The following is an 18,697-nucleotide window of genomic DNA, read 5'->3' on the forward strand; positions in this document are numbered from 1 at the left end:
ATCGCTGGTGACAGTGTTTCTTAGCCTCAGTGCAGTGGGCAGTTGGGAGGAGGTGCTCTTATTTTCCATGGACTTTACAGTGTCCCAAAACGTTTTGGAGTTAGTGCTACAGGATGCAAATTTCTGTTTGAAAAAGCTAGCCTTTGCTTTCCTAACTGATTGTGTATATTGGTTCTTGACTTCCCTGAAAAGTTGCATATCGCGGGGACTGTTCGATGCTAATGCAGTACGCCACAGGATGTTTTTGTGCTGGTCAAGGGCAGTCAAGTCTGAGGAGAACCAGGGGCTATATCTGTTCTTAGTTCTGAATTTTTTGAATGAGGCATGCTTATTTAAGATTGAGAGGAAAGCACTTTTAAAGAACAACCAGGCATCCTCTACTGACGGAATGAGGTCAATATCCATCCAGGATACCCGGGCCAGTTCAATTAGAAAGGCCTGCTCGCTAAAGTGTTTTAGGGAGCGTTTGACAGTGATGAGGGGTGGACGTTTGACCGCGGACTCATTACGGACACAGGCAATAAGGCAGTGATCGCTGAGATCCTGGTTGAAGACAGCGGAGGTGTATTTAGAGGGTAAATTTGTCAGGATAATATCTATGAGGGTGCCCATGTTTACAGATTTAGGGTTGTGCCTGGTAGGTTCGTTGATAATTTGTGTGAGATTGAGGGTATCTAGTTTAGATTGTAGGTTGGCCGGGGTGTTAAGCATAACCCAGTTTAGGTCACCAAGCAGTACGAACTCCGAGGATAGATGGGGGGCAATCAGTTCACATATGGTGTCCAGGGCACAGCTTGGGGCTGAGGGGGGTCTGTAACAAGCGGCAACAGTGAGAGACTTATTTCTGGAAAGGTGGATTTTTAGAAGTAGAAGCTCGAACTGTTTGGACACAGACCTGGATAGTACGATAGAGCTCTACAGGCTATCTCTACAGGAGATTGCAACCCCACCCCCTTTGGCAGTTCTATCGAAACGGAAAATGTTGTAGTTGGGGATGGACATTTCTGAATTTTTGGTGGCCTTCCTAAGCCAGGATTCAGACACTGCTAGAACATCAGGGTTGGCGGAGTGTGCTAACGCAGTGAATAACTCAAACTTAGGGAGGAGGCTTTGGATGTTAACGTGCAAGAAACCAAGGCTTTTACGGTTACAGAAGTCAACAAATGATAACGCCTGGGGAGTAGGAGTGATACTGGGGGCTACAGGGCCTGGGTTAACCTCTACATCACCAGAGGAACAGAGGAGGAGTAGAATAAGGATACGGCTAAAGGCTTTAAGTACTGGTCTTCTAGTGCGTTGGGTACAGAGAACAAAAGGGGCAGATTTCCGGGCGTTGTAGAATAGATACAGGGCATTATGTACAGACAAGGATATGGAAGGATATGAGTACAGTGGAGGTAAACCTAAGCGTTGGGAAACGATGAAAGAAATAGCATCACTGGAGGCACCGATTGAGTCGGTCTCTGCGTGTATGGGGGGTGGGACAAAGGAGCTATCTAAGGCAGGTTGAGCTGGGCTGGGGGATCTACAGTGAAATAGTACAATAAGAAATAACCAAAACAGCAATAAGCAAGGCATATTGACATGGGAGAGAGGCATAAAGCAATCACAGGTGTTATTCGAGAGAGCTAAGACAACAGCTGGTAATGGCGACAAAGTTTGGGCTGAGGCTAAACATAAACAGGATGCGGTACCGTATAAAGGAACAGTCCAGCAGGCATCAGCTGTATAGCTGAGTTATCATAAGGTCCGGTGAACAGCAATAGGAGACTTCGGAGGTAGTTCGGGGGCTGCTACAGCACTGGCGAGCAAGAGGCCACGGCTTGCGTGTGCTAGCGGGCCGGGGCTAGCAGATGGATCTTCGTGGTCGACGTCGTAACGGGAAGTCTGTTGAAACCACATCAGACGATTTCGTCGGCAGATCAGTCGTGTTGGATCGGCGGGGCTCCATGTCAACACCAGGAGGTCCCGTCCGGTTGACAGAGAGGTAGATAGCCGGGAGATGGGCCTGGCTCAAGGCTAGCTCAAGGCTGATTAGCCAACAACAACATCCTTTTGGTTGCAGCTAGCTAGTTGCGATGATCCGGTGTTAAAGGTCCAGTGATTCAGTGATTCCGGCAGAAAAAACTATATGTTCTGGGTCGATAATGCGCTGTGCAGACAGTGCAGACTGGCTGATAATAGTCCAGGCTAGAGTTGGCTGGTAGGTAGTGCAGGCCAAGGACAATGGTGGAAAACCGCTAAAGGTGGCTAATAGCAAGTAGCTTGTTAGCTGGCTACTCCCGTCCGGTAGACAGAGAGGTAGATAGCCGGGATATGGGCCTGGCTCGAGGCTAGCTCAAGGCTAACTGGTGCTTGCTTCGGGGGCAGTGGTGATTAGCCAACAGCAACACCCATTCGGTTGTGGCTAGCTAGTTGCGATCCGGTGTTAATGTCCAGTGATTCAGTTATTCCGGCAGAAAATCCGATGTTCTGGGTGAAAACCGCTAATGGTGGCTAATAGCAAGTAGCTAATTAGCTGGCTGGCTAGTTTCAGCTGGAGATTCTAGATAAAAGGTAAGTCAATAATAGAATCCGTTCCACATTGAGTGAGGCGGGTTGCAGGAAAGTCTATTTTGTAGAAGGATGAAAAGTGTGATAGGGAAATATGTACGAAAAATAAAAAAAAATAAAAAAAAAAACAGGCTATTTACACGAACACACAACAAAGAACACGACCGCACTGCTACGCCATCTTGGATAGTGATTTATCTGCATGCAATTGAATTGGGGCTTTAGTCTAGAGAGAGAGGTAATGCAAGTATAGGTTCACACCTTGAGTACAATGTTTTATATTCTGACTGAACTTAAAGTGTGGTTAATTCTATCGACAATGGATTGAATCTTGAATTAGACTCAAGATAGATGTTCTGGACGTGTCTGTGTGTTTTGGCTCTTCTCCCAGCCTTTGCCCCCCCTGTGGGTGAGAGACAGCTTCTCTGACAGCCTCTGACTGTCCTTCAGCCTCACCACCCCTCCTCTCCCAGGGTGCTAGCTGTCTCCACAGCCCGTCTGTCAGCCACCCACTACCCGCCATGATGGAGGGAAGCTGCATGGGAAATCAGCCCAGCTCGATGCCCAAAATGAAGGAGAAACCCCATTGGCCTATTGTTTTTATTGGTTGGTGATGTTTTTGTTGATATTAAGAATGGCATTCAAGGCTGGCACGATGTGGAATGATATGAATATTGTTCACAGAAATGTTCATTACCGGTATGGTATGGTGTTTCAAATTCACTTACAGTATGTTACCTGTAGATATACTGTAGTATTGGGTGATCTGTGTCCAAAGTACAATACAGGCCAGGGTTTGAGGAGAAAGAAGGGCATTGATACTCTAAGGTGTAAAAACAGTGGCACTGTGAAGACAGTAGAGCTGCAGTCATGTAAAACAAAGGGAAAAACACAATGAACACAATAAGTATTGACCCAATACTTGACCTATAAGTATGCAGTGAGTATAGAATTAAATCATCCTGTCTATAACGATTTTTCTACATGATTTCTCTAAATTTGTATTGGAAATATTTGTTTGAATCCCAACTGTAAAATATTGCATATATCACTTATTTACATTTTGTGGGCTTTGAATCGTTATTCAAGGTGTTCAGTTCCAACCGAAGGGAATTCTAACAGGGTTCTCTAGCATTCATGTTATCAATGTAGTGTCGGAATCTGTTTATTGACGATGCTTAGGGTTTGTGAATAGCTTTGAAGGTTTCTAAACGGCAGTAATATAGTAAAGCTACTGTATGGTGTGATGATTCCTGACTATCCCAGGAAGAGACAAATATTTCCTAACGACATAAAAGCATGAAAATGCTTCTCACATGTAATGCTGAATCAGAACATTAAATAAACATGCATCACAAAGGATGAACCAAATCCTTTCCACTCTGTGAAGATGTTTTCTAAAATACAGTATGTTTCAATTTTACCCAACGCATAGGCCTAATAACTTACAATATTGACCATTAGCCGGCATTTTCTCGTTGCCTCACAACATGTTGAGCGGAGCTTAAATCAGAGCAAATTCCAATTATCTTCTTTAATAGGCATCGGAGAAACAGTCAACCTTAACTGAGTCATAATGACCCTGCAGTAATCATGACTTACAGTGTGTTCTGAGGAAAATGCTTGCCTCCATCTACTATCTTCACAACCCCCCCCCATCTTACCTTCATGAACAGTGCTGCCCAGTCGAATCAAATCAATTAGCTGTAATTCACCAACTAGGATGAAACACTCACCCCCTTTAATATCAAATCATGCTTCAACTGCCCTCTATGGAGGTTGAGATCAATATACACTACTCTTTTGTACGGTCATTAAACAAGGTGGGACACAAGTGGAATGGAAACATTAGAGTTGATGTAACAATTAACTTAAGCCTTGGCCAACTTTTCGTAGAGCATTGTACAGAAAGAATGGGGCAGAGGTAAAATGATTAAATGGGGCAGAGGTAATTGTACACAGAAGTAATTCTTACAGTATGATGAACTGGACTGTGTGGGTCTTTTAGGCAGACAGTGTGGTAGTAGAACTGTGTGTTACCTTTCACCACAAATGTTGGTTGATGTTGGTTCTTCTAATGTCATATATCCATCTGTTTGCATGGATATAAACCCTACAATGCTGTATTCATGGGTCAGGTTCATTAGAACACACCATAGCGCAACATAAAACAAAAACAAGCATTTCTTATTGGAGTAGTTCAAATAGTGCCTTCTCGTTTCATTCAGTTTCAGAGCATTTTTTTCCGTTTCGTGCCGAATTAACACGACCCTGTTGTCTGTCCAGGTTTGACCACGCTGCAGGTGGTGCTGGACATGGCTGCGGAGAGGAAGTGGCAGGTGACGGCCATTAACGTGGGCAACCTGAAGGACGAGAGGAAAGACGAGGCCTACCGCTCCCTCTTCCAAGACCTGGAGAACAAGAAGGAGAGACGGGTCATCCTTGACTGTGAACAGGACAAAGTCCGAGACATTATGGAGCAGGTACAAGCTCAGTGTGTGTAATGCAGCGAGTGAGATGTTGTTGGTGTGTGTTTGGTTTTACGAGCTTTGTGGGGACCAGAAGTCCTCACAAGGATAGTAAAACAAGGAATATTCATACAAGTGGGGACAAGACTATTTTAGGCTTAGGGGTTAGGTTTATGGTTACAATTAGGGTTAGGATTAGAATTAGGGGTTAGGGATTAGGTTTAGGGTTAGGGGTTTGGGGTTTGGGGTTAAGGTTATGTTAAGGGTTAGGGTTAGGTTTAGGGTTAGGGAAATTTGGATTTTGAATGGGAATCAATTGTTTGGTCCCCACAAATCAAACGTGTGTCTGTGTGTCACCTGCTTATGTGTGTGTGCATCCTTGCCTGCACACTATTCACATCTACCCACCAAGTGGACTGAGGCCTTGCAACAATCCCTCTAATTGTTATGTTAGACTACAACAACAGAATTAAAAGGCATAGAGATTCACATAAACAGGTTATTTATAAACCTTCCCATAGACCGTGGGATAGTCCATTGATAAGTATTTAAAGCAGGCAGACGTTTGTTTAACCAATGCCCATATTCGCCCCGCTGCTGCATGGTAGAGGTTTTATCTGAGAGAAACAGAATCCAACCTGGTCACACTCTCCTGCCAAAGGAAGTCACTTAAAATGCATTTTTATTCAAATGATTCTTCAAATCTCTATATGTAACTGGATTTCTAAGTGGAGGTGTCGTATCGGGTGAATGGTGGCAATTATTGCTGATAAACAAAGGAGTCCGCTCATACTGAACTTTGATCATAAGGTTTATTCAGATCACAAGCTTTCAGCATAAGTGACAGATGACATGACATCCGGAGAGCGACGCCTCAGAATGGCCGCTCTGCCTCTCTTCTTCGTTTACCCCTACTTATAAACAATGCAAAAAGATGGGCTCCCTCTTCTGGCCAATCACCAGTCTCCCCTGTCTACAACACACTTCCTGTCTGTTGTATGTGGCGCTACACTAAAACATTCCCTCTTGATACTAAAATGAACATTTTAAGTTCCACTTAAAAACATTTAACAAAGACATAATCCTAATACACGACAGAGGTGTTACTCATGTGGTGGGATTAGCTGCAGGTGTGTCAGTTGAGGTAGTTACTAAAATGGCTTTTGAGGTAGTTACTGAAATGGGCTTCCTGTTTTGGTTTCAGTAGTGACAAGGGATAACACTGGCAGGTGGCAGTGGGTTATGACTTTTAATCGAAACAATTGATAAGGCTGTGAATGTCATACATGCTACAGGTATAATGTGGAAATATGATAGTGCTGAGCATTTAACAGAAATGGTGGTTATTTTTCGTTTTTTAACAACTAATTGACCGATATTTGTTCAATGATTTACCAACGTCGACTCAATTATTAGAATTAGTTTTTTCTGTGAGCTCAGTGCGCAGTTTCTCTAGAGATAAATCAGATCCGGCCTGAACTGTGCGATGTAGTAGGGAGTTGTAGTTTCCTACAGGCCAATATTCTACATAGTGCAAACAATGTGGTAATTAACTACAAAGACCATAATCCATTGCGTGCCTACTTGTCTGGTCGGTGTGGGCAGAGATCTGTATATAATGACGAGATGCTCAAGTCTCCGCCCTAACAATGGGAGTTGTTGTTCCAAAAGAAGGAAGTCAGGCAGCAAGCTTGGTTCCAAAATAAGCCATAGATACGCATTGGGCTCATTTTGGACAGATTTTGGCGAGAGTGAAACCTCTCGCATCGCCTCTTCCTCTCTGGTGTGTAGAGGGAGAGAAGAGACAAAGAACGCGTGATCGAGAGGGATAGAGAGCAGTTGCTTTGAGAGGTATCCCTACCTGAAAATACATGATGTAAGTGATTGATAGTTGGTATTCAGCAGTCATAAAAATATGCCTTATTTACTTTAAGGAACTACTAAAATAGTGGTTTAGTCAGACTGTAACGATCCCGGCAGTCTGAGTCGGGTCCTGTCTGTGGACTAGTTTTTCTGCTCGGGATCTCCAGTTTCCCGAGGGTTCTGGAACGCTCCGGGGAGCTCTCTTGATTTCCGCACCTGCATCCCATCAGCAATCTGCACACCTGGTCCTGATCATCACCCTTCTTAGGCTCTGGCCTAACATCCATTCCCTGCCGGATCGTTAGCCATGAACAGTAGGTTTACCAGAGTATCAGTCTTAGAGCCTAGCGTTAGTTTTGTTGTTTTTGCACCTTGTTGGTTTGTTGCTTACTCACCCCCGTTTTGTTCCATCTGCAGTCACCCGTCCGGAACCTTCATCCAACCTCTGCCTGGTGGTCGGCGGCTGCCGACCCAGGATGGGATCAACCACTGCACCCCCAACAACTAATCAACGCCGCCCGCTCTGTTCCCTGGATTATTCAGCATCACTCTTGAATTTGTAAATAAACACTCACCTTCGTTTCAACTTACCTTGTCCTGGTCTGCTTCTGGGTTCTGGCTTAGCAACTCGTGACAGAACGATCCGGCCAGTAATGAACCCAGCGGACCTGGACTCTGTTCGCCATGCTATTACCCAGCAGGAGAAGATGTTGGGCCATCATAGCACGGTACTACAGGAGATCGCGTTGTCAGTTCGGAACCTTTCTACCGGTCTGACGGAGGTCCAGAACCAACGCAAGTTTCCGGTGGAGGATCCACTACCGGTTTCACCCATCTCGCCTGCCGCTTCTGAAGCTGTGTCCTTCCGTGAGCCCAAGGTTCCGACGCCGGATAAATATGAGGGGGAGCTGGGAAGATGCCGTTCCTTCCTTATGCAGTGTGGATTAGGGTTCGATCTACAGCCCTACTCTTATGCCACAGACAAGGCTAGGATAGCCTTTGTGATTGAGTTGCTGCGTGGTCGAGCGCTGAGTGGGCTTCAGCCGTTTGGGAACGACAGGATCCCTGCATGGCTTCATACCAGGGGTTCACGGCCGAGATGAGGAAGCTCTTCGACCATTCCGTCCGAGGGAGGGACGCAGCTAGGCGCCTGTTTTTGCTTCGCCAAGGAACTCGCAGCGTGGCCGACTTCGTGATCGAGTTCAAGACGTTGGCTGTGGAGAGTGGGTGGAATGAGGAGGCTCTGCAAGCGGCCTTTACCAGGGTCTGTCGGAGCAGCTCAAGGATGAGTTGATCTCCTATCCGGAGCCTAGTGACCTGGACAGCTTGGTAGCCTTGTCTATTCGGGTGGATAATCGAGTCCGAGAGCGAAGGAGGGAGAAGCAATGGGTTCCGTCCAACCGATCAGCTTCTCAGGTTCCAGTCGGGTCGTCAAACTGCGCGGCTCGCTAAAGTTGGGAGGACTTTTAGCGAGCCAGTTTCGACCTCTCAATACCTCTGTCAGACCCCGTTTCCGGCTACCCTTATGAACAGGAATCAGAGCTTAGCGATTAACGCTTTTGTCGATTCAGGTGCCGATGGAAGCTTTCTAGATGCCGAGTTGGTGGAACAGCTGGGGCTTTCCAAGGAGCAATTGCCGGAAGCCATTGAAGCTACCACTCTGGACGGCAGTAGTCTGGCACGTATCACGATGAGGACTGAACCGGTTAAGATGCTGTTGTCGGGGAATCATTCTGAGATGATTTCATTCTTCATTCTGCCGTCTTCCCATGTTCCTCTGGTCCTTGGATACCCCTGGCTGAAGGAACACAATCCCACGTTCGATTGGGTGACGGGCAAGGTAACGAGTTGGAGCCTTGATTGTCATGCTAACTGTCTCAAGACTGCCTGCCCCCATTCGGTTCCCAGTCAGGTGATTGAGGCTAAACCCCCAGATTTGTCCCTGGTTCCCGAGACATATCACGATTTGGGGGAAGTTTTCAGTAAGCAGAAGGCTCTGTCACTCCCTCCCCACCGACCATATGATTGTGCCATCAACCTGTTCCCTGGAGCTGTCTACCCCAAGGGAAGGTTATACAGTATCTCCCGACCTGAACGTGAGGCTTTGGAGACCTACATCAAGGAGTCCCTAGCTGCTGGTCTCGTTCGTCCCTCGTCATCACCCCTGGGGGCAGGATTCTTCTTTGTGGGTAAGAAGGATGGCTCTCTTCGACCGTGTATTGATTATCGGGGGTTGAATGACATCACGGTCAAGAACAAGTATCCCCTGCCCTTGATGAGTTCTGCCTTCGACTCCTTACAGGGTGCTACGGTGTTCACCAAGCTAGACCTACGCAATGCGTATCACATGGTCCGGATCAGAGAGGGGGACGAGTGGTTGACGGGTTTCAATACACCGATGGGTCACTTCGAGTATCAGGTGATGCCGTTTGGACTGACCAATGCTCCAGCGGTATTCCAGAGTATGGTGAACGACGTCCTGAGAGATATGATCGGTCTCTTTGTGTTTGTTTACCTGGATGACATTCTGATCTTCTCGAAGGAACCTTCCGACCACGTCCAGCATGTCCGGCAGGTTCTGCAGCGATTGTTGGAGAATCGCCTGTTCGTGAAGGCCGAGAAGTGCGAGTTTCACGCCCACACGACATCCTTTCTCGGGTACATCATCTCCAGGGGAGAGATTAGGATGGACCAGGAGAAGGTTAGAGCGGTTCTGGTATGGGCCCAGCCCGGTACGAGATTGCAGCTCCAGAGATTTTTGGGGTTTGCGAATTTCTACCGCAGATTCATCCGGGATTACAGCCGTGTGGCCGCTCCGTTAACTGCCTTGACTTCCAGTATCAGGACCTTCAAGTGGAATCCGGAGGCGGATCGAGCGTTTCTGGATTTGAAGAGGCGATTCACCAACGCACCGATTCTCTCTCAACCGGACACGGCCCGTCAGTTCGCCGTTGAAGTGGACGCGTCTGATGTGGGAGTTGGCGCCATCCTGTCGCAGCGATGCTCCACGGACAGTAAACTCCATCCCTGCGCCTACTACTCGTCGCCTTTCGCCTGCGGAGAGGAATTACGATGTGGGTAACCGGGGAGCTTCTCGCGGTGAAACTTGCCTTGGAGGAGTGGCGCCACTGGTTGGAGGGCGGAGCAACCGTTTATTGTCTGGACTGACCACAAGAATCTTGCTTACGTGCAATCGGCTAAACGTCTCAACTCCCGGCCAGGCCAGGTGGGCGTTGTTTTTCGGACGATTCAAGTTTTCCCTGACGTTCCGACCTGGATCTAAGAACGGCAAGGCGGACGCCTTGTCTCGGATGTTCTCCAAGACGGAGGAGAGTGGGTCCAAGACCGAGACAATTCTCCCCCGGAACTGCGTCGTGGGAGCTGTTAGGTGGAAGATTGAGGAGGAGGTGATGGCGGCTCTTCGGACGCAGCCCGGTCCCGTAACGGTCCACCCGGTCGGTTGTTTGTGCCTGAGTCGGTTCGTCCTGCGGTCCTCAAATGGTCCCACGCCAGCAAGATGGCTTGTCACCCTGGCGTGGCTCGGACGATGGCGTTTCTTCGCAGACGCTTTTTGGTGGCCTGCCATGGCCGAGGATACTCGGGGTTATGTTGCTGCCTGTCCAGTGTGTGCGCAGAATAAGGGTACCAATCGGCCCAGCTCTGGACTACTTCACCCCCTTCCTATTCCCCGGCGACCATGGTCGATCTGGCCCTGGACTTTGTCACTGGGTTGCCCGCTTCTGAGGGGAACACGGTCGTTCTGACTATCGTGGACAGATTCAGCAAGTTCGCCCACTTTGTGCCAATTGCCAAGCTTCCCTCTGCCTCGGAGACGTCCGAGATCCTGGTTAGGGAGGTTTTCAGGGTCCACGGGTTGCCCAGTGATATCGTTTCCGACCGTGGCCCTCAGTTTACCTCTGCTGTCTGGAAGTCCTTCTGTTTGGCCATTGGAGCTACAGTCAGTCTCACATCTGGTTTTCACCCCCAATCTAATGGTCAGGCGGAGAGAGCCAACCAGAAGATGGAATCCACGCTACGCTGCCTGGCCTCTTCCAACCCCACCTCCTGGGTCTCTCAGTTGCCTTGGGTTGAGTATGCCCACAATACTCTCCCTACATCGGCCACTGGGATGTCTCCCTTCCAGTGCCTGTATGGCTACCAACCTCCCTTGTTCCCTTCTCAGGAGAAGGAGCTCTCAGTGCCTTCTGTTCAGGCCCATATTCGTCGTTGCCACCGGACCTGGCATCGGGCCAGAAAGGCACTCCTTAGAGTTTCGGACCGGTATCAGCTCCAGGCGAATCGTCGCCGGATCCCCGCTCCCACCTACACCATCGGAGATAGGGTCTGGTTGGCCACACGGGATCTTCCTTTACGGACTGAGTCTAGGAAGTTGTTGCCGAAGTTCATTGGTCCGTTTGTGGTGGAGAAGGTGATCAATCCGGTGGCAGTTCGACTCAAACTCCCGAGGACGCTCAGAGTCCATCCCACCTTTCATGTCTCCTGCCTCAAGCCGGTTTTCCTCAGTCCTCTGTTGCCTCCCTCCGCCTCCTCCTCCTCGGATGATCGGAGGTGGTCCTGCCTACACGGTGCGACGCATCATGGATTCCAGACGGCGGGGCCGGGGTTTCCAGTATCTCGTGGACTGGGAGGGGTATGGTCCTGAAGAGAGGAGTTGGATTCCGCGGCGACAGATCCTAGATGCTGACCTCATCCGTGACTTCTACCGCCTCCATCCTGGCGCTCCGGGAGTCCGCCCGGTGGCGTCTGCCGGAGGGGGGTACTGTAACGATCCCGGCAGTCTGAGTCGGGTCCTGTCTGTGGACTAGTTTTTCTGCTCGGGATCTCCAGTTTCCCGAGGGTTCTGGAACGCTCCGGGGAGCTCTCTTGATTTCCGCACCTGCATCCCATCAGCAATCTGCACACCTGGTCCTGATCATCACCCTTCTTAGGCTCTGGCCTAACATCCATTCCCTGCCGGATCGTTAGCCATGAACAGTAGGTTTACCAGAGTATCAGTCTTAGAGCCTAGCGTTAGTTTTGTTGTTTTTGCACCTTGTTGGTTTGTTGCTTACTCACCCCCGTTTTGTTCCATCTGCAGTCACCCGTCCGGAACCTTCATCCAACCTCTGCCTGGTGGTCGGCGGCTGCCGACCCAGGATGGGATCAACCACTGCACCCCCAACAACTAATCAACGCCGCCCGCTCTGTTCCCTGGATTATTCAGCATCACTCTTGAATTTGTAAATAAACACTCACCTTCGTTTCAACTTACCTTGTCCTGGTCTGCTTCTGGGTTCTGGCTTAGCAACTCGTGACACAGACAGCATAGGCAGCAGCTCTAGATGATGAGATGATGACTTGGAATGAAATAATAAAGTAATCAAATAAAACTAATGTAAAATACACAACAACAACAATATTTTATTAAAGTAAAGTAATGTGAATAAAGGATGGTTAATATGTGCAGTAATAGGCATCAACTACCATCGTGGGACTTTTATAAATTGTTTTATTCTGTGTTATTACAGCATTCAATCCACATAATGCATTGTGCATTTAATGTCTCCAAAAAAATCGAAAACCGTGATTATTTTTTTAGAATCGAACAGAAACCGAACCGACCTCAAAAAGCACTAATCGCTCCGCCATAAAATATGACAATGGATGTTTTTTTTGTGTTTGGTAGATTAAGAGTTATAACTCCACTGAAGTATACCATTTTCATTCTCAAACATGACTGCTGTACCATGAGGAATATGATTACTTGGAGACTGTCTTGTTTGGTTTACACATCATTATGGTCAGTGGTGTAAAGTACTTAAGTAAAAATATTACTACTTAAGTACCTTTTTGGGGTATTTGTACTTTACTTTACTAATGTTATTTTTGACAACTTTTACTTTTATTTCACTACATTCCTAAAGAAAATAATGTACTTTTTACTTCATACATTTCCCCCACATTTTGAATGCTTAGCAGGACAGGAAAATGGTCCAATTCACACACTTATCAAGAGAACATCCCTGGTCATCCCTACTACCTGATCTGGCGGATTCACTAAACACAAATGCTTCGTTTGTAAATTATGTCTGAGTGTTGTAGTGTGCCCCTGGCTATCCGTAAATTAAAGAAACAAGAAAATGGTGCCGTCTGGTTTGCTTAATATAAGGAATTTGAAATGATTCCTACTTACATTTACTTTTGATACTTAGTATATTTAAAAACCAAATACCTTTAGACTTTTACTCAAATAGTATTTTACTGGGTGACTTTCACTTTTACTTGAGTCATTTTCTATTAACATATCTTTACTTTTAGTATAACAATTGGATACTTTTTCCACCACTGATTATGGTTCTGTTCTGTTTCCCTATCTGATGTTGCCCCCAGGTCATCACCATTGGCAGACATGTGAAAGGCTACCACTACATCATTGCAAATTTGGTAAGTTTTCAGACCTCTGTTAACCAGCGGAGGAATTGGAATCTCAGGAAGAACAAAGCGACTTGTAAAATAATTTATCAAGCTCAATGCATAGTGATAAGACATTGAGAACACAGAGTAATTGTCTTCCAATTGAACCCCCTACGTATTACCCAATTAGTTAGCTTAATCTATTAAATCATTCCTTTCCCGTTTTGTTTTTCCGCTAACATTTCGAGAAATTGGGACTTTAAGGTTCTATCTGCAAAAAGATGATTCTGAGATAATTGGCTTTAAAGTTCCAAACCCTCATTGGTGTCAAAAATGTTTATCTATTATTATTATTTTGAACTTAATAACATCAATTGGGGTATTTAGAGTACTACATAGGTAGAGAATATTGAACAGAACAAGGCTATGTCAATAACTCAATTTTGACAAAAATGTAGATACAATCTTATAGTCCCAAGCTCTTTATTTGTATGATGGCAAACATTTCCATTTTATCTCCTCGTTTGATTTCCTTGTTTTAATTTCAGGGTTTCGTGGATGGGGACCTCTCCAAAATCCAATATGGCGGAGCCAACGTGTCAGGTTTCCAGATTGTGGATTTCGATGACCCGTTGGTATCCAAATTTGACCAGAGGTGGGAGGCTCTGGAGGAGAAGGAATACCCTGGTGCCGACAGTAAGATTAGGGTGAGTAGATATCCACATGGGGGTTTGGTTGAGAGGCACTCAGCTAGCATTCCTCTGTCTCTGGGGAGCTGTGAGGTGTCTGCCGATTAAAAATGTTCCTCCCCCATTCTCACTCACGCATACTGTGCACATACTGTGCGCGTGCAAACCCAGGAACACAGCCGCATGCACACACACACAGACACGCACAATAACATGTCCTCACAACCCCACTCACACACACACCACCTCTTCCTCCCCCTCCCCTGTGTCCCCATATCCCCCCCACACACTCACACACCCTTCCCCCTCTGTTCTATTGCAGTACACGTCTGCGTTGACCTATGACTCGGTGCAGGTGATGACGGAGGCCTTCCGCTACCTGCACAAGCAGCGCATTGACATCGCCAGGAAGGGCAACAACGGTGACTGTCTGGCCAACCCCGCCGTGCCCTGGGCGCAGGGAGTGGAGATCGAGCGTGCACTAAAACAGGTGACAGCATGGGGTTGCCGTGGCAACAGCTGGCTAGCTATACCACACACACATACACACACAGACACACACAGAGACTGAAGTATAAGGACATACACACTCACACACACACACACGCACACACACACAAACAAACGCACGCATATTCTCCCCTGAGCTAACAGTGACAATAGTCTGCCCACACACTCTCAGGATTTCTCCCCTGAGCCTCCAGCTTCAGAGCTTAGACAAGGCAATGTGAATCCAAATATGTGTGGAGAAAGTTAATTGGTTTTGTCTATGACAGAGGTATTTAATTGTGGCGTCTTGCAATTCTGACGCTGTGCTTTTGTGTCCTTTTAGGTTCGTGTGGACGGCCTCACAGGGAACATTCAGTTCGATCAACACGGCAAACGAGTCAACTACTCAGTTAATATCATGGAGCTGAAAAATAATGGTCCTGTGAAGGTATGCTAGTGTTTCTGAATATGAATATGGCTAGAACATGTCAGAATCTTAATAGACAGTATTTAATGTGTTGGTCTGTGATGGAACAAGACAACAGCACATCAGCACTGAACCATCAGAACAAAGATCTAAAGTCACAACATTGGATGGAATTGGCCTACAGAAATCAACCATTTTTTGCATAGAGAGAAGTTTCCCGAACCAAGAGAAGAAATGACAGAGAATTTATAACATGGCTGTGTAGATGCTTCAGTCCGTTTCCACCATGTGAATCAACAACTCTGTCTACCGTTTCATGGCTATGTAGATGCTTCAGTCCGTTTCCACCATGTGAATCAACAACTCTGTCTACCGTTTCATGGCTGTGTAGATGCTTCAGTCCGTTTCCACCATGTGAATCAACAACTCTGTCTACCGTCACATGGCTGTGTAGATGCTTCAGTCCATTTCCACCATGTGAATCAACAGCTCTGTCTACCGTCTCATGACATTATGGCATTGTTCATTCACTATTCATTATTTCCTCCACAGATTGGATATTGGAACGAAGTTGACAAAATGGCTGTCACAAAATCAGATGTGTTCCCGAATGACACAACCGGGATGGAAAACAAAACTGTCATTGTGACCACAATCTTGGTAATGACTTATCATTGACTCTATTCATACCAAATTATTTTTGAATACACACCAATTGGATATAATTTCCTTAGATTAGTTTCTCACTTAGTAATTGTTACTAGTCCATAGAATAATGTTTTTACGGCATTACAGTGTCCATATTGACACTGAGGCTGTCCTAAGATGGACACCGTACAACGTACACAGACCAACCCATGGTTGTCTAGGGGCTCTATTCACTCCGATTTGCGGAAGTTCAGCTTTACAGCATGATTGAAATTTAAAGGCAGCATTCCTGCTTTAGCAGAGACTGCATTCACAGTAAATGCTGCATATGTCGGCTCAATCGGAAATTACCTTAACATTTCTATCACGGAATCTGTAACGCTTCAGCTTTCCATATTGAATAGAGCTCTAAGTCTATTACAACATAAAGTTTGTGATGAACTATTCATTCATCTGTCTCTGTACAAAGCTAGCATGTATACCATGATGTAAAGCCTAAAGGCAAGCCTACTGGACTGAACAGTATTTGTCATTTTCTCCCTCAGGAAGCCCCATATGTAATGCTTAAGAAGAATGCTGACCTTTTTCTAGACAATGAAAGATACGAGGGCTACTGTGTAGATCTGGCCGCTGAAATAGCCAAGCACTGCGGCTTCAAATACCAGCTTAAAATTGTGGGGGATGGAAAATACGGAGCCCGAGACGCTGAGACCAAGATCTGGAACGGAATGGTGGGAGAGCTCGTCTATGGGGTAAGAAAAGAGATACATGGATCTTCTAATACTGATCGCATCCAATGACCTGCTGTATACAATCTATTGAAACATTCCCAGTAGTTCCCTTTAAACACAACTAAACCCCACCCTGTTTCCCTAGAACAATATGCTCCTTCCTCCTCTCTAACCCAGAAAGCTGATATAGCCGTGGCACCGTTGACCATCACCCTCGTCCGAGAAGAAGTCATTGACTTCTCCAAGCCCTTCATGTCCTTGGGGATCTCCATCATGATCAAGAAGCCCCAGAAGTCTAAACCTGGAGTCTTCTCTTTCCTGGACCCTCTGGCCTACGAGATCTGGATGTGCATCGTGTTTGCCTACATCGGTGTGAGCGTGGTGCTCTTCCTGGTCAGCCGATTCAGCCCATACGAGTGGCACACAGAGGAGTACGAGGATGGCCAGATCCAGACTAATGAATCGACCAACGAGTTTGGGATATTCAACAGTCTCTGGTTCTCCCTCGGCGCCTTCATGAGACAGGGCTGTGACATCTCGCCAAGGTGGGTCTCAAACTGCCTCCTGATTGTACGTTGTTAGGCTGGCTCACTGTGATTTACTAGTATTCTTACATTGATCTTCTGGCTAAAATTTACCAACCTGGCAACTCATACTACAACGGCCATCTAATCATCCTTCCTTCCTCTTCTCCCCTGTAACTATTCCCCAGGTTGTTGCATTAAATGGCAATTTATTCTCAATCATCTTACCCTGTAAAATAACGAGATAAAGATATACATTAACGATATCTCTACAAACTTAATCTCAGGACATGACACTTTGATTCACTTCCTGTAGAATCCTGGCAGTCCATGCAGCATATTACTTAAACAGACTAGAAATACCATAGTCCCAGTCATATTAGTGCTCGGCGTATAGCGATTTAATGAGGTGCGAGTGCAGCAGATTATGTTAAACAGGCTCCGACTTTGTACCAGAGAGGGGACAGTCAGTCACATGAATTCTGGGAGATTTGTCATCAACCCTCCTCCTACATCTCCACTCCCCCAGTCATGTTGAGTCAGGAAAGATAAGCTGTGGTGTCAATGTGTAGCTATTCCCCACCAAATCCCTTTGTGTATGAATGATCCTTGATTATGTTTACTGGGAGAGCTAACATTGTATATTTGCTCCAGGGTGCTCAGTTTCGATTTCTGTTTATGTTCATACCATTTCTTTATGTGCCCTCAATCAGCTATGAGTTTAGTGTATGTATCTTCCATCTTGAATGGCATGTGTGGATGTTTGGTGTTAGAAAGAGGGATTTGATTGACCTTTGACCTTTTGCATGTTATAGTGACCTCTCACCTCTAGAAAGTTTGTACTCAATATACTGACACCATTTACATATTGTAATGGTTTGCAAATGTTTTGGAACAGTTATCTAGTAAAAATGTTGGATGTTTCTTGTAGCCCAACAAGCCAGCACACAGTCTTAAGCCATGACCCATCAAATTAATCGATTGTGGCCCACCAGTGGGTTTGACAATCAATTCGTTTTTTTGTTCTTCACTAGATCCCTCTCTGGGCGTATTGTGGGGGGGGTGTGGTGGTTCTTCACCCTCATCATCATCTCGTCCTACACGGCCAACCTGGCTGCCTTCCTCACTGTTGAGAGGATGGTGTCGCCCATTGAGAGTGCTGAGGATCTGGCGAAGCAGACCGAGATTTCCTATGGAACACTGGACTCCGGCAGTACCAAGGAGTTTTTTAGGGTAAGAGAAAGACAGAAATGACCACGTATTTACTTAGCAATATGGTAATATGGTAATTAACAGTAATAACTTAGAAATGATGGAACATATTTGTTTCTTCTTAACTAATAACTGTGTATCTGTCCTTTCTCCACCCTCCAGCGCTCCAAAATTGCCCTATTCGATAAGATGTGGACTTACATGCGGAGCGCAGAGCCCTCTGTGTTCGTGAAAACCACAGCAGAGGGGGTGCTGCGGGTGCGCAAGTCCAAGGGCAAATACGCCTATCTGCTGGAGTCCACCATGAACGAGTACATCGAGCAGAGGAAGCCCTGCGACACCATGAAGGTCGGCGGCAACCTGGACTCCAAAGGCTATGGGATCGCCACGCCCAAAGGATCCTCATTAAGGTGGGTGGAATAGTATAACAATGTTGTTCCTAATGTTGTTATAGTATCCCACCTACCCTGATGTAGCTTTGCTTATGTGTTCTGGTTTGTATAAGGAGATGAGGTAAAACCCCTTAAAATATAAAAAGCCTTGCAATTTATTGTAAGTCGATAAATTGCAAACAAATTTAGAATATTTTTGCAAAAATTTGAATGATTTTTTAAATGCATTGTCCATTTATATATGGTTTCTCTATTTAGAATGAATTCTATTTATGACCAATTTGAAT

The 18,697-nt window shown here is 46.2% G+C and overlaps 1 protein-coding gene across 6 annotated transcripts in view; it reads left to right on the top strand.

Moving 5' to 3' along the window:
• The window catches only part of gria2b (glutamate receptor, ionotropic, AMPA 2b), an 80,221-nt gene that overhangs the window by 55,303 nt on the left and 6,221 nt on the right, over positions 1 to 18,697 (top strand). For 5 of the 6 annotated variants that reach the window (XM_041850480.2, XM_041850489.2, XM_041850471.2 and 2 more), the window contains exons 4-13: positions 4,840 to 5,036; positions 13,275 to 13,328; positions 13,847 to 14,005; positions 14,310 to 14,477; positions 14,820 to 14,924; positions 15,456 to 15,563; positions 16,097 to 16,303; positions 16,460 to 16,827; positions 17,841 to 18,039; positions 18,181 to 18,428. In XM_041850480.2, coding sequence (XP_041706414.1) covers positions 4,840 to 5,036; positions 13,275 to 13,328; positions 13,847 to 14,005; positions 14,310 to 14,477; positions 14,820 to 14,924; positions 15,456 to 15,563; positions 16,097 to 16,303; positions 16,460 to 16,827; positions 17,841 to 18,039; positions 18,181 to 18,428 — 1,813 coding nt within the window. Of the gene's footprint in view, positions 1 to 4,839; positions 5,037 to 13,274; positions 13,329 to 13,846; positions 14,006 to 14,309; positions 14,478 to 14,819; positions 14,925 to 15,455; positions 15,564 to 16,096; positions 16,304 to 16,459; positions 16,828 to 17,840; positions 18,040 to 18,180 lie in introns of all 6 variants that reach the window. The other variant, XR_005995758.2, reaches the window with a different exon arrangement.

This window comes from Coregonus clupeaformis, chromosome 3 (assembly GCF_020615455.1).
Source record: "Coregonus clupeaformis isolate EN_2021a chromosome 3, ASM2061545v1, whole genome shotgun sequence".
Classification (NCBI taxonomy): domain Eukaryota; kingdom Metazoa; phylum Chordata; class Actinopteri; order Salmoniformes; family Salmonidae; genus Coregonus; species Coregonus clupeaformis.